The 16,685-nt window shown below is 38.1% G+C and overlaps 1 protein-coding gene across 4 annotated transcripts in view; it reads right to left on the reverse strand.

Moving 5' to 3' along the window:
* SLC4A4 (solute carrier family 4 member 4) overlaps positions 1 to 16,685 on the reverse strand; it is a 328,200-nt gene that overhangs the window by 19,312 nt on the left and 292,203 nt on the right. For all 4 annotated transcript variants that reach the window (XM_070395274.1, XM_070395285.1, XM_070395260.1 and 1 more), the window contains 4 exons: positions 12,748 to 12,861; positions 10,842 to 11,003; positions 4,061 to 4,239; positions 2,852 to 2,924 (listed from right to left, as the gene is read on the reverse strand). In XM_070395274.1, the coding sequence (XP_070251375.1) occupies positions 2,852 to 2,924; positions 4,061 to 4,239; positions 10,842 to 11,003; positions 12,748 to 12,861 (528 nt within the window). The remainder of the gene's footprint in view (positions 1 to 2,851; positions 2,925 to 4,060; positions 4,240 to 10,841; positions 11,004 to 12,747; positions 12,862 to 16,685) is intronic.

Here is a 16,685-nt window from a genome sequence, read left to right on the forward strand (position 1 = left end):
GGTTGACCAGTTGCTATGATGTGCACTGACCACCAGGGGGCAGACAGTCAACCAGTCACTATGACGTGCACTGAACACCAGGGGGCAGACACTCCGACCAGTAGGTTAGCTTGCTGCTGGGGTCCAGCCGACTGGGACTGAATGAGACAGGCCGGACACATCCTAGAGCCCTCCCACAGTCCCTCCCCAGCTGGCCAACCTCCCGCATCCCTCCCTGGCCCCGACCGTGCACTGGTGGGGTCCCTCAGCCTGGCCTGCACCCTGCAGGGGATGTCAGAGAGCTGGTTTCGGCCTTATCCCGCAGGCCAGGTCAAGGGGCCCCACTGGTGCACGAATTCGTGCACTGGGCCTCTAGCACAAAAATAAAAGAAACAATGGGTGTGTGTGTGGCGGAGATGAACTGATGGAAAGATCTTTGTATATTATTCCTTGTCTAATAATGGCCGAGTATAAAAGACCCCATAAAAGAAACTTTGTAGTGTGCCAAGCAAGCCCACCTCCAAGGAGCCCGGGAGCAGATTCATTCCCAGTACAGCTTCTCACACATGGGGTCAGAACTGCAGCAATGACCTCTCTAATAACTGATCTCTGCAGACGAGGTCTGTGTCCATGTGGTAAAAAGTTGTCACTAGATTTTCCCATCAGCTGATGTGCTGCTGTCTCTGGGACAGCACAGAAATGGAAAGCACTTTGGCAGTGGATTTAATACTGGGGAGCCCTACCCCACCACTTGCTGTGCACTGGCAAGAGCAACAATAGATTTCCCCCTGTCCATGTAGAATGAGGATTTTCAATCTGTGTCGGAAGAATTTTTTTAAAAATTGATTTTAGAGAGAGAGAGAAATATCAGTGTGACAGAGAAACATCAAGCAGCTGCCCACCACCACCACTCACCCTAACTAGTAACTGAACCTGAAACCCTTTTGGTATTGGGGGGAAGATGCTCAACCAACTGAGCCACCTTGCTGGGGCTGTACTGCAAGGAATTTTAAAACATGCAATACCTGATTACTTAGTCAGGGGAACTGACTTATTTTCCTTTACAGTGTCAAATAAAGGATGACAACAGCCAACACAATAGCCATTCACTGATAGTGAATCAAAATTTTATCTGTTTTTTTGTAAAATCGGCAAAAGTTATATTCTTTGGTGTGTGGCAGAATTTTAGTAATTAGTTTATGTGTCCCAGGAGATGAAAAAGGTTGAAAATTGCTGCTATAGAACATAAGATCTATACTCTTTTAAGGTCCTCTCTCTATAATCAGAAATGGCTTCTGTAAAGTTATTTTTAATTTTACTACTCCATGTGTTGCATGAGATACATATTCCCTCCTGATTGCAGTCAAAAAAGGAATTAAACCAGTTAATTGACATTGTGGAAACCAAGGATGAAAGATGAATATTTAAATCTTTTAACTGTTCACCAGGTATTTTGTGCATAATTTATGCATTAATCTAAGTATCCTAAAGGCAAAGTCAATCTTATCTATATGTTAAGAATTTATAATTTCATTGTTCTCAAATTCATCTGATTGGCGATTGACATATAATGTTCTAACCTGAGAGAAATGGATGGTTTTTGCCTTTCACCATCTGTCCTGTATTGTTTGAATTCTTTACAAGAGTGTACTATTTCATTACTTGTGCAATTAAATACGCATTTTAAAAACCTTATAAATTAGAGTTGTTTAAAAATAAAAAAAATTGTCAGAAAAAACTTTGGAAGGATATTGCTAACAGTTGTTTATGGCTATTGGTTTATAGGTGACTGTGGTGCTTTGCATTGTGGTTCAAAGCATAAGATACAAATTATCAATAACTGGCTAGTACTGTTTATATGATACACAAGAAAATAAAATGCTTGTGTCACAAAAGAAAACGGGAAGTTTCATGACAAGTATGTATTAATCTGAACCTGCTTTAGTCCTATTTCTGTTTCTAAGTAGGCTTTCACATGTAGTTTATATTTATCTATTTAGGCAGACATTCACCCTATCAATCAAACCTTTATATTGACTCATAACTTTCTAAATAACCTACCATATCATTTCCCTTCTTCAAAAATTCAATTCTAGGCATGTGCTCTCTCTCGGGAGCAAGTCCAAGCTTTTCCTGACCACCGTTTCTTCCCCCCGAGGCACGTTACCTTTGCCTTTCCTTCCTCTAAGCTCCAAGGCCCCTTCTTTTGCTTCTATAACTTGTTCCCTGAGCCTGCACAGCCCCACTGTCTCACTTCTACTACCTCTGTAATTTCTAAATAAAATTTCTCTTATAATTTGAAAAAATTTCAATTCTAAGTTTTCTAATTATAAATTAATAATTTTACTGTATTCACCCTTTGTGAATATTAGGCCTTCTTATTCAAAGAAAGTAGAAATAGTCAGTAATGGTTAAGAATAGGAGAAAATCTGCAAAATGATTATCCTGAGTCACTCATGTTATCCAGAAGTCTATTATGGGGAGAAAAGGGGGCGGGAATTAGAGAAAGTAAATGGAAAGTGATGGGAAGAAAGGATAAAAGAAAACTAAGGGGATAAAATATGTGGGGTGGAGGAAAATCAGGTGAATCATATGCAGTTGCCATTTTCATAGGTCAAAGGTTGGAATATTGGTAATTTAATATAGTTTAAACCAACTAATTGCAACAACAATAATAATAACAATAATGATAGAGTATAGGAGTGAGAATAAAATCAAGATGAAAGTTTTAAAGTCCTCATTCTATCTGACCACTGCTTCAGTGCGTTATAGAACTAATGAGAGTCCTGCAGATGTTTCACAAGAAATTCTACTCTTCACATACCAGTTATCTGCCAGTATTGGAAAAGGACGAAATATTTCACATATTTACCTTCAAGATGGGAGCCATAAAGACTGACAGACCAGTCAGAATAAACACAAGTGTTCCAGTGACTCTTTGTTCCCTGAAACCAAATCAAAAGATTACCAATCTACCTCTTGTTTTTCCACCTTCAAAAAAGACTATACATTGACCGAATCAATGTTTGGCTAACATGGCAAAGGTGTTGATATCATATGTAATTAATACCTCAAGGACAGCATATAAGCTCAACATAAATATAAAATTCTCTTAAAACTATTGCAATATGTGATTTTAATTCATCAAGAGGAAACTGATTCTGCTAAATCCTATGCTCCTTTTAAAATCAAGAAAGAAAAAAAAAATCACTTGCTCTTGGCCCAACAATTATGGGCCTCTTTGAAGCCCTTATTTTTTAAACAACTTGAACTGTTGTGTAATTACACCTTCTTTCACAGGAGACAGATATTACATTGTCCCACATTCTAATTAATAAACAGCTCAGGGAAATTTCATAAGTGCAATAAAATCTCATCAGTCTAATTTCCAAATCTACAACAACAAAAGTACTTTTTAACAAATATGATTCCCATAAAACACCCCCTCCCCCGGCCCCCAAGAAAGAATCACCCACTGTTGTGGCGTGGGAAACGATGGCTCTGTCATGTGAGCTATTCACCCCAGCACTGAGGGGCAGGGTTTGCTGTAAAAAGTAGACAACAGCATATAAAGGTCCTGTAAAGTCCTTCATGGCTACTCAAGTTTAACAGCCAAAGGTCAAAGTTTCTCAGGCTTATGGGGATCAAAAATGAACTGGAAAATAAGAATTCTTTTCCCTTCATAGAATCTTAAAAATCATAAGCCGACTCGAGAGTTTTAGGGAGTCTCAAAAGGGCTAAAAGACGAAAGGGTTTGGTCTTTATATATGATATGCTAGAGTCAGTACCACAGCATCAGAAGGACCTGCATGTTGAAGAAATGAATGACCTGTTTGCATTTTTACATTGTATCACTTAGCCTTTCATATATCAAAGAAAATTTAGTTATCATAAGCGAACTCAAAAAAAATTATTGAGGACTCTCTGATGAAAAATTTAGTCCTTTCTAGAAAAGGAAGTACGGGAATAAATTAATCATCACTAGCCCTTTCTCCTCCATATTTTCCCATTTCCTTATGATTGACATGTGGATGTGTGCATGCGGTGTTCTGTAGAGTCACTTTCTTCTGACTTCACATACCTCACTCCAAGAAACTTGGGCTGTTCTCCAGGGGCAGAGGTCTCCGTCTCCATCTTCAGACTGTCGATGTGAGCAATGGAGATGACAGTCGCAGCCACGTACCATGGAAGAGCCATGAAGGAACACACCACCATGAGGATGGCCACCCAAAAGAGATCCAGGTGATATCCAGCTCCTTTCTGTGGGAAGAAGTAACAAAACCACATGAAGAAAATACTCATATTGCTATCAAGTCATAGCCCCCGGTGGGAATTAAGATTAGTCAAAGAAACCAACTCGCTTTGCTCGATAAAAATTTCTACTAAAAGGTAAGCTCTTTGAGTGAAGTGACTTCATTGTCCTATTATTCACCCTAGCGATTAAACCCCAAGCGACCACATTACACCTCTTCTAGCTTGATGTATGACTGCTTACTTATTACTTGTTTATTGTTACTTATCTTCTCTGCATCCAATTTTGTAATCAACAACAGAGATACACATCTACTTTGATGAGTATTGGAACCATTCAATGAAATAACAGAAGCAAAGCATCTTGCAGTGGTTGCTGCATAATAGGAGCTCAATAAGTGGTAATAGTAGCAATAGGGATATTGGTTGGTGTTAACATAAGCAAGAAAAGCACCTTAATAGCAGGCATTGTGCTGTCTCTGCTCAACTGCTTAGCAGTATGCTGTTCACCTAGACAGCATTCAGCATATGTAGACGAAAGATCTAAAAGCAACCTTGAGAGGCTATGTAGAAGACCATTTCTCACCTTTCATAGTAGATGAAAATAACTGTTTATAATCTGCTACACATTATCATGAAGGTAATGAATATCCCCATAACCAGAATAGGCTGATTTCAAACATTGCCCAATGGTCACAATAACATTTATTGACTGGGAGAGCAGACAACGTAACAAAAGGTCTAACTCTTTTACTCACTAAATAAATATTGTCAAATGTGTCCACAATGTTATTCTATGGTCCTGTTTCTCTGTTCTATTTGTGAAGAAATCAAATGCTTAATGCCCCTATGGAGCCTGAGAAAATAGAGCAGTTCATTTTCACAGCATGAAAGCAGCAGCACCAAGAGCCAGAATATGACCAATCCCAGGGAATGGAGACATTGGCTTTAAAAAATGAGAATGTGATTTTACACTAGGAACCCAGTGACTGTTTTGATTCAGATCCTGTTACAGTTAGTCAGAACACTGCTTTCCTCTCTCTGAAAGGCCAAGATTTCACCCCTGGCTCACACACATGGGTCTAATCATGTTCTCACAGAACTCATCACAGGCAAGGGGAGCTGACACAAGAAAAAAAAGCATAAATTTACTGAGTCCAAGTTTGACTAAGAACAAAAATCTCTTTGGGAGACAAAGAGATTAATACATATTCATAAAACCAGTTCATTTCAGCATCAGTGGTTTGAAAGCATAATGGTTTGAAGTGGGAGTGGAGTAAGGTAGGGGAAAGGAGAACGAAGGTAGGGATGGCCAACATAAACTCATTAAACAGTGACAAAGGAGATAATTATCATGATATATCTGGGGGCCCAGTCATTCATTCTTTCAACAAATACTGAAAATTTATTAATAGGCATATTCCTAGGTATTGATGACACACTTGAGAATAAAATAGACAAAGATTCCGGCACTTATGGAGTTTCCATTCTACTAAGAGAGATAACAATAAACAACATAAATAAGTAAACTACCCCGTATCTTAAAGAGTAATAAGCACTAAGGGAACTAGAAGTACTTGGGCTTGTACACTGAGTACATGGGAAGCCATTGAATGGCAGGATTTGCTTATGTTCTAAGCACGATGGCTGCTGTGTTAGGAACAGCCTGAAGAGGGTCAAGGACATAAGACCTCCTAACTTACAAGTTCCACGTTAGAGCTCGTGACAGAACGAGAGAGGCAGCAGTAAAGACGGCAAGAACTGTTTGGATTCTGATTATACCTTAAGGTGGCACTTACAGAGTGTGTTCACTCCTGCCTGGGGATGTGTCTTATGTCCTTGCTATATGCCACTCATGATATGGCTTCTGTTCACATCTGTAACCTCACCGTTCACCTGTCCCCTGCTTGATTCCTATGCCATGACTACTTTCAACCACGTGTAATTGCTTGAATATATCTTACTCACTAATGCCTTTGTCTCTTTGCCCACACAGCACCCCATGCCTGGAATAACGGCTACTCTGCCTTCTTCTTCCATTGGCTCAGTACTACTCATTCTTAAAACAAATCAGTCTTCACCTTTTCTGGTAGTTTTTCCTGCCTCAGTCAGGTGAGATGGCTGAGTTCCTTAAGGTTAGGTCTCCTTTTTCATGTTTTTCTATCTGTTATCTCATGCTTTCCTCGATCACAGCACTCATCGCACTGTTTTAAAGTTGTATATGTATTTATCTGTCTTTGACATTAGACTATGAGTAACAATAGGACTGCAACTGTATTCTGAATACTTTAGCAGAGTGCATGATATATAGTCAATTCTCAATTAATCTTTACTAAAAACTGAATGACAATCAAGATGGTGTGGTTCAGTGGTTGAGCATCGACCCATGAACTAAGAGGTCTCTGGTTCGATTCCTGGTCAGGGCACATGACCAGGTTGCAGGCTCGATCCCCAGTGGGGGTATGCGGGAGGCAGCTGATCTATGTTTCTTTCTCATCTATGTGTCTATTTATCTCTCTCTAAAATCAATAAAAAATATTTTTAAAAAATGAATGACAAATAGGATGTATACATTCTTCTGAATGTCAACTATAATTTATTTATTGGCCATTCAAAAAATTAAAACTTTATTTGTTAATTGGTAGAAATATGAGTCATTTTGGGGGGAAGGAATGGAGGTTGATAGCAGCTGGGAATATCACATAGTTTTAAACCCTATTTAGCTTAAATCACTCAAGACTATATTAGAGGTACCACCGGGGTAGTTAGCAGGCAGGATCCCCAAATCTTGTCTCCAAGAAAGCTGTAATAACCTCAAGATGTGGACACTGGCCAGATCAATGGGTCAAAAGAATTAGCTGTTGCAGAAAAATCTATGCTATGAGCTATCTTGATGCTTTCTTAAACTCTTTTGACTAAAAGAAGTTTGAGTAAAATATCCTGGAGACTAGCAAAAAGGGACCACATAATACCAAAGAGGTAATATGAGGAATTTACAAAGCAGAATACAAACCTGAGAAAGCAAAAGCACCAGAATAAATAAAAGTTCTGGGGCAAAATAATACATAGATAATTACTCTGTGCCTCTTAACATCACTCTCTTCAAAAAGTCTTCCTTTCCATAAACACATTGAGACCATAACTTAGAACGATTTTTATCTTCAACATTTAACATGAGTGCTCCATACATAGCAAGGATTAATACAGGCTTGAGAGGTTAAGTATAACCTTTAAAGTTTAAAAAATTTCCTTGTCTTCAAGAATACAAATCCAAAGAATGTTCTACCTTCTGAAACTGGAGATTATTTTAAGTAAAGAGACAGGAAGTGAAACTTCACTTCCTTTTGATGCTGTACATGCTTTGTTATAGAAAGCATAAGTAATAGAAATGCAAATACAGAAATAAACTATGAGAGAAAAAGACTAGCCAAATAATCTAAAGTTTACATCTGTTAATATTACAAAGGGGTCAGGAGCAATATACACATATGCATAGACACAGAATAAGCATTCACGCTAGGAGCCCCCATGATCCAGACAATAAAGGTTTACAGGGACACTGAGAACCATGACATAGTTCTTCCCACCAAAGGGCTCACAATAGGATGAGAGGACTTATATTTGTACACAAACTACATGCAATCCAAATGCACATTCAAAGAAGTTCGAAAGAGATACCCAAAAGAACAGAGGATAAAGTGTTTAACTAGGTCTAGAAAGAACCCAAAAAATTCCTGCAGTGATGACATCTAAACAGGTATGGAATACTATAAGCACTCACTGTGAGGACTGGAGATGGGCTGGCATGGTTTCCAGTTATCACCCATCTCAAACAGTGCAACACCTCTGAGAACCATGTGGCCCAAGATAACAAAATTCTTCAATGCGTATTTATTGAGTCTGCTATATGGCAATCATGTGATGGGCCACATGAGAGTGGAAAACAGGACTAAAACATGGTCTTTAGCTTAAAAACGTGTTGGCCCAGAAAAGGACATAAGGTAAATACACAAAATATCTACCTTGCGAGACAGTGTGTGGACAGTGCCACAGAATAATACAAAATTACTAAGAGCAAAAACAAAAACAATAGAAATTACATTAGGAGTGAACGTTACACTAACAAATGTTTATATTTGGAGTACCTTAAGGGATGGTGAGGATTTTGATGATATATGATAAATGGTAATCACTAAGGAGTGGGATAACTAGCAGAAAAACTGCCAGACTTGAAGAGAAACCAGCAATTAATTTGGCCACATTATTGTACAGTATGTGAAGAGAATCATTTTAAATTTAGGTGGAGATCATATCACAAAGAGACTTACTAGTAAATCCCAGGCTAAGGCAAACTGATTTTCTTCAAGGGGCAAAGATGTAGAGGCCAAGGTATAAAGGTTTAGAAATAGAGGACTGACATATAACAACTACACTTTTTACAAAATATTTTTATTAATTTTTACAGAGAGAAGAAAGAAGAGGGAGAACGAGAGATGGGAACATAGATGTGAGAGAGAAATATTGGTCAGTTGCCTTGTTCCCTCTGCCAGGAATCAAACCTGCAACTCAGGCATGTGCCCTGATTGGGAGTCTAATCAGACACCTCTTGGTGCCTGGGTTGATGCTCAACCAACTGAGCCACACCAGCCAGGGTTAAAAACACACTTAAAAGAAAATTTATTGCTTTTAGAATGAAGCAAAAGAGAGTGGTTATTAACTAAACCATTAGCTAAACAATTAGAATACTCTAGACATGAAATAAAAGGATCTAAGTTTTGACAGCAGGAATAAAAAGAAAAAAATGAAAGCAAGGCAGATTTTTTAGTTATCCAAGAAAACCCATTAAAATTTAGGGTTTTATTATAGAGAATATCAGACAAAATTTATTGCTACAATCACCTAATATATATCTATCCCAAACTATTTCTCTCTCCCACACCCTATCTATAACACTTAAAATCACTTTCCTTGTGAGAAGTATCCCTTGCTTTGTGATCTGAAGTTCACACACTCTTCTTGTCTCTGTAATGATTCGGGGGATGACCTTGGATAAGACATGACCTTGCTGAACCTGGTTTGCTTTGGAGTGCTCTGCAAGGGTAATGTGGGGAAAACTAACCAAAATGATGGCCAAAAAAGAAAAGCCAAGTGCCCTGGCATTCCTACATCAAGACAGAGCTGTGCAGGAGAATGGAAAGGTGGATCCCATCCCAAACAGAGCCTCCAGCCAGCCAGTGCCATTTGACCCAGAGCCAAAGCAAATGCCACCCAAAACCATGCTGCTTTTAATATCACAATGCTTCCATCTCCCTCACTATTTCAGGTTTCTCTCTGGACTCAATTTCATAGTAGTCAGGGACCTTTATAATTTTAGACAATATCTCCAATTTTCACATTCCTTGACTAACAAATGTAAACAAAACAATATCCAGAGTGAAAAGCCTTTAATTCATGATGAAATCTCCACTAGTATCATTAGATTTGTGTCAGAAGACTGGCACTTACTCTATAGACATTATCATTCAAAGGAATGACTTCAAATAAGCAATTACAAAAGTGATGAAAACTTATTTTTTATTTACGACTCAACTCCTATTTCTAAGAGGAAAATCCTAATAGGTCTTGATTTTCCAATGTTTTCTACAGGGGATGGGAGAATCAAAAATTCTGGGGTTTTTTTTCAATCCCAAATTTTCTAAATTCAAAATTATGATTTTTATTAATAAGAAAACTTAAGCAAAATGAAAATAGTTTTATGTGTCCAAAGACATAAAAATCTGGCCAACTATATATCAAAATGAAGGTTATGTTTGCAAAATTTTTTCAGAATAAAATATATTAGCCAACATCCATTTTCAGTCTTTCAAACTAAATCAATGCTGAACCCCTCCCAGTATAGAACATCTGAAAGTGCTTGACAAGATACAAAAAATATCTTATACATATCATGGCTACCAGACAGTCAGAGAAATAACTAGACATAAAAACAAAAAACAATGGCAACAAGAAAGAGGAAATCTACAGTCAGCAAGCCCTGGAGTCCAAGCCTGCCCTGAGAGATCATGGGAGTCCTTAAGGGTGTAAGACTGGATTAGAGTGACCTTCTGAACTCTATGAACAGGAGGTAAATCCTAGGGATACAGGGGAAATAAAACAAAGATACTGTAAATACAGCCTACTAAATTGGTCAACTAAAAAACCCCCATAAAAACCTAAAAGTATAAAGCAGAGTTTGTAATGTTATCATAATGTTATCAATAGGAATACATGCCTTTCTTGGTCTTTCCAAGAGATGTAATTTCATAAGAGAAAAAAAAGAGTAATCCCCAAAGATATTCCCAACCATAAATCGACAACTGGGTTTGGTGCTGAAATTGCTCTCTTCAGCAGCTAAGGAAATACAACGTGAAACAACTTTTTTGGATTTAAATGAAATCTCTTTAAAGTATTATGTTGAGTAGATGTGTCAACACAACGTGACCTATGACTCTGCCAGGAACAGTGGTTATAATATAACTCCCAATCAAACCATCTTAATTTGAATTGATATTTGTTTGCAAGTACTTCAAAGAAAGGAGAAGGCAATGATAACCATTACCACAAACATTTACCTTGAGTTTATGCTCCTTCCTGTTCACAATCACAGCTGTGATTTGCTGGTCCATGAAAATGAGAATGGTGACCAACAAAGCGGGGATAGCAGCTGCCAGGTACACCCACCAGGGGTTTTTTCCAAATGGTGGGACAAACCAACCGCGGTTCGGACTTGTTGGCTTGAAGAAGAGAGAAAACAACCAATATGAATACATACCACTTTGTGAAAAATCAACAGGGGAGATACACTTTTAATTTTGGAGAGCCAACAGAAAAAATGGAAAGAGTTTTATGGGTAAACTGGACAAAGAAGATTATTCACCAAACGTTTCCTAAAGGAGCTGATTTTTAAGGCAGTATTTTAAATGAAGGAGACTAAGAATACAGATCCGGTGGAAAAAAACAATCTAAGATAAGGACTCAATGTGGAAGAAAGGAATTTAAGCTTAAGGGCTGGCCATAAGAAAAAACCCAGATGTGATGTTCAGTAAAGAGATAGGCAAGAAATTACAAAACTACCATGACCTTTGTCCATGGACTTGAGCAATTACACTGAAGTTGTTTCTAATATTGCCACATTATAATGACTTTATAATATATAAAAAGCTACAAGTATTTTTATGTTATACTCAAACTTATTTGAACACTCTGGTGTTTCTTATTTTATATATGAAAAATAACCCAGGATAATTGGTTAAATCCTCAGAAATACCACAGAAAATGAAAAAATACAGTTATTCTTCTAGTTCCCAATCTATCGTCTATCAGCAAATCATATATCTCTACTACAAAAAAAATCCTATCCTTTATTCTGACTTTAAACAATGTAAGTAAACTAAAATAAAATCCTACCTATGAATTATTTTCTCTGTATTTACTATCAAAAAAGTCTCACTTCTCCTCTGAAGATATTTCTGTTTTTCCTCTTACTTGCTCATAACTCCATCACTGGATTTATCCAGATTGTACTACCTTTACCAGGTTGTGAGCTTGTAAGAAAAGCAACTTTGTCTTGCTCATTGATGCATTGCAAATATCCAATATAGAGCCTAATTCAAAGCACACATCCTGTACATGTTGGTTTAAATGAACTAATGATTAAATGAATGAGAACTTTTCTTTGCTAATGAATATGTGATGGAAGAGATAATGCAAACATATTCTATTTGCTATAACATAGATATCCCTTCCTCACTGAGTAGTTACTAAGCTAAAACTATAGTTAATTTAGTTTTTCTTAGCAAGTATATGGTCTCCATGATGGAAAAAAAGGTTAAGTGTTCTAGAAAATAGGTAAAAAACTTATAATGGATACTTAGGTATGAAATATTAAGAATGACTGAAATGTAAATTTTAGCTATTGGGCCTGCAAATACCAACAATATAAAATGAATAATTCCTGTATCTTCTTTGTAATTACTAAAATGCACATTATACATAAATATGTGTTTACATGGCAGGTAGTTTGGTAGCAGAAAAAGATCACTGAGGTAGTAATGTAATTGTGGGTATTTTACTTAATTTTTTTAGCTTAAAAATCAACTTCATAAAATAAGGATGACGATACTTACATTGCATCCTAGAATTATTATATGGGTCAAAGTGATGAGTTGTATGAAAATACTCTGAATATTTTAAAATACTCTAAAAGTATAAAGCAAAGTTTGTAATGTTACCATAAGGTATTTTTCATAAAAATCAATGTAATCTTAACTTTTCATATGATCATTCAGACACTTAATTTTAATAAAGAAACGGGTAAATGTATACATGTGCCTATCAAGAGAACATTTTCAAAATATGTAAAGAAATGGATAATTGTACAAAACTAACTAAGGACAGATATGACAAACTAGAATAATAGAGGGAAGGAAAGAAAGCCAAAGGGTCCTAGGAATGACCAAAAGACAGAAGTTCACCTACCTTGAACTCACTTGGCACAATTAATTTTGGAGTATCCACACCTACCAGGGCATCTGCTACACAAAAGATGAGAATGGACAAGATGATGGCAAAATCACTGATCAGTTTTCTTGCCTGGGAAAATAAAAAAGAAACCAGGACTGTTTGGCACTGGATCTACATATTTGCCTGTGTTTGAATTGAATGAAGAAGTCTGTATTTGCTAACAGTTTATAGGAACAATTTCATCAACAAGTGAAAGGAGCAGTTTATACTGCAGAGAGGTTATACTTTAAATTGTTTTTGCATCACTCTGTCACCTGGTCAAAAGTAATCTAATCCCACAGAACAGATCAGTGTGAGTGCATGCATTGGGCGAGAAGTCAAAGGTAATATATCCCTGAAATACTGTATAAACACTTTTCTTGTTTTGAAGCACAAAAGAGACCTGGACAAGGATGAAATCTCAGGGCATATTATAAAAATCTGCACAAAAACATAGATGAGTTTCAGTCCATTGAGTAGACTCAAGACCTCAGAGAAATGTAAAATGATGGCAGATGGAAATTTGATGGCTTCACTAACTTTTTCAAAGAAAATACTTTTCACTCTAGATTAGTCCTTAAAATCTCCAATATGTGAAATATCTGTTCTCCACTGTTAAGGGTGATTGCCATTAATCAACACCTTTAAACTAAGTACCTGGTCAGGACAAGGGCTGGGCTTTATGGGATGTAGCATTAAACCCAAACCTTTCTTATGGAGTAGGTGCGGAATGGCCATTTCTTAGTCAGCAGGGGAGTGTAGGGTTCTTTAGTTGGTTGGCTGTTCCTCTGTGGTCTTTAGTGGCACAGACAACAGCCTAAGAGCATTACTAGAGCAAAGACACCTGAGTTTCCCTATAAGGTACTTACACATCATAGTGCACAATACGATTATTCAACAAGAACTTGGTACCTAATACTTTGCTTGGCACTAGAAATACCACAGTGAACCAAACAGACACAATCCATGCCTCATGAAGCTTATAGTCAAGTCATTCACAAGGAAGCCTGCTCCTAATTTTAGATAAAACTACAATTGATTGAGCAGTTACCAAGTTGTCTCAGGGTGAGCTGTCAGTTTTCTGGTGCTGCCAGATGAAGGGAGATCACTGATGGGCTGAGTGGCTACACAGTTCTCCGGGCAGTGGGTCTTGTAAAAGAGTAGCAGGAAAGAGGGAGGCAGGAGAGTCAGTGTCAGAAGGATGCAGTGTCAGGCAGGCCATTGTTGGCTTTGAAGATGGAGGGCCACAAGCCATCGGGTGTTCAATGGAACCGGAAGTGAAGCATGAAATTACTGGATGATGTGGGATGTATGCTGAAGGCTGAGGCAGGGATCAATTTGTGACCATTACCAGGTGTCAGAAGCTTGGTACGAACTAGCAGCAGGGCCACAGATGGCCCTTTTGGCCAGAAATTCCTTTCCCTCTTGGAGAGCTGGATGCTGCTAGGTTTAGCTTTCTTGAGAAGTACACACAGAGGAGCAGAAAGCCATCTCCTATTGGTATCAAATTAATAGCAATCACACACAATAATCTCAAGCACAGATAGATGGCATGGATCAATTTGGGCAGAAATTATGGTACAGCAGGGAGAAGCATCTTGTATAGTCAGGTTACCTGGGCTGGAACTCCAGCACCATTATTTCCTATCCTTTCTTAGCGTCAATTACTCCACCTACAAAATGTAGCCAAGATAATCCCTAAAGATTTCATCAGTTTGTTCTAAGAATTAAATAGGATAAGCCATTGAAAGTGCTTAACATAACACCTGGAATATAATAACCTCTCCTAATATATGTTAACTAGCCCTGACCGATTTTGCTCTGTGGATAGAGCGTCGGCCTACAGACTATGGAGGGTCCCAGGTTCGATTCCAGTCTAGGGCATGTACCTTGGTTGCGGGCACATCCTCAGTGGGGGGTGTGCAGGAGGCAGCTGAATCGATGTTTCTCTCTCATCGATGTTTCTGACTATCCCTCTCCCTTCCTCTCTGTAAAAAAATCAAATATATATATTAACTATTGTTTTTTCAAGTTCCACAGGCCTCTATGGCTGCCAAAACCACTGGAATAACTAAGTAATCCACTGTCAGGAAGTCTTTAAAAAGAATCTTCAAATACAAGAAATAAAAACCCAGTAATAACATGAAACTGCCACTCAGAGCTAATTTTTACAGAAAGAAGATGTTTTCTAGGGACTCAATACTGGAGAAAACTCCCATTTCTTTCTTTTGCTCTCTTTTTTAAATCAATCAACTTTACTTGTTTAACAGAATAAACTGGTGAATATAATAGAATCAGGGGCATAGAAAGGGAGTGGACTGACAATTCTCAGGGGTAAAGGGGTGTGTGTGTGGGGGGGGGGGGGGTGCAGAAAGAGACTGGACCAAAATCGTACACCTATGGATGAGGACAGTGGAGGGGGGGTAAGGGCAGAGGGTAGGGTGGGAACCGGGTGGAGGGGAGCTATGGGGGAAAAAAAGAAGAACAACTGTAATAATCCGAACAATAAAGATTTAATTTTAAAAAAAGAAATAAAAACCCAGTAATAACATGAAACTGCCACTCAGAGCTAATTGCTACAGAAAGAAGATGTTTTCTAGGGACTCAATACTGGAGGAAACTCCCATTTCTTTCTTTTGCTCTCTTTTTTAAATCAATCAACTTTATTTGTTAGCACAGTTTTAGATTTACAGAATAGAGAAGATAGTTGAGAGAGTTCCATACACCTCCTGTCATAATTCCCTCTATCATTAACATCATGCATTAGTGTGTTATGTTTGGAAATACCCATTTCTTAAGTTTTGTGCAAGTGTTGACATAGTTCAGGATGATCTGGCAAAAGTGGTCATGGAAGAAGTTTCAGGAATATATTAAGATGTTACAAGAACCTCCCTGGTCCTGTAGGTTATAAATCACTGAAATAACAGAAATCATTGCAAAGGCAAAAAAAAAAAAAAAAAAAAAGTGATTTTTTTTCTTTATCACCCTCCTAATCCTTACCCAGTAAATTCAACTTCTTGACAACTCAGATCTACCAGAAGATGTTCAAAACGTTTTATTAAAAAGACAGTGCTCCTTTTTTTTTTTAAAGGAGGCATTCTCAGCTTTCCATAAACTGAACACTAAACCCCTAAACCTACTCTTTCAGCTGTTTTTTCCATCCGAATTAATGGCAACTTATTTTTTCCTAATGCTTAGGCCAAAAATTCCACGTGACTCTTCTGTTTCTCTCACATCCTATACCTACCAGGCCAGCAAATTGCCTTCAAAATATATCCAGGCTCCTGTTACTTCCACCTCTGTTGCTATGACCACCTTTGTCTAAGCCACCACTTTATCTTAACTTGATCTCTTTCAACACTGCACCTAACTCATCTTCCTGCTTCTACACCACCGCTCCCCACCCTCCTTCAGTACACTGCCAAGGTATCACCCAACATAATCATGTTAAAATTTAGGTCAGATGATGTGTAGGCAAGAATAATACCCCCTTAAGAATATCCATGCACTAATTCCTGGAACCTATGAGTACGTACATTACATGACTAGGGAAAATTAAGGTTGCTAATCGGCTGACCTTGAGATTGGAAAAGGGATCTGGTATTATTATGGTGGGTCCAGTGAAATCACAAGGGTGCTCATAAGTGGAAGAGGGAGGCAGGAGCGTCCGTGTCAGAGGGATACCAGGTGGGAAAGATTGGACAGGCCATTGTTGGCTGTGAAGATGGAGAAAAGGGGCCACAAGCCTGGGAATGTGGGCAGTCGCTAGAAGTCAGAAAAAGGCAAGGAAATACATTTTCCACCAGGGCTTTCAGAAGCAACACAGCCCTGCCAGCACCTTGATTTTAGCCCATGTGGACCCATTTCAGACTTCTGACCCTCCAGACAATAGACTTGTGTTGTTTTAAGCCATC

The sequence above is a fragment of the Myotis yumanensis genome, unplaced genomic scaffold (genome assembly GCF_028538775.1).
Source record: "Myotis yumanensis isolate MYYU_CA2020_CCGP unplaced genomic scaffold, mMyoYum1.0.hap1 SCAF_1, whole genome shotgun sequence".
Classification (NCBI taxonomy): Eukaryota; Metazoa; Chordata; class Mammalia; order Chiroptera; family Vespertilionidae; genus Myotis; species Myotis yumanensis.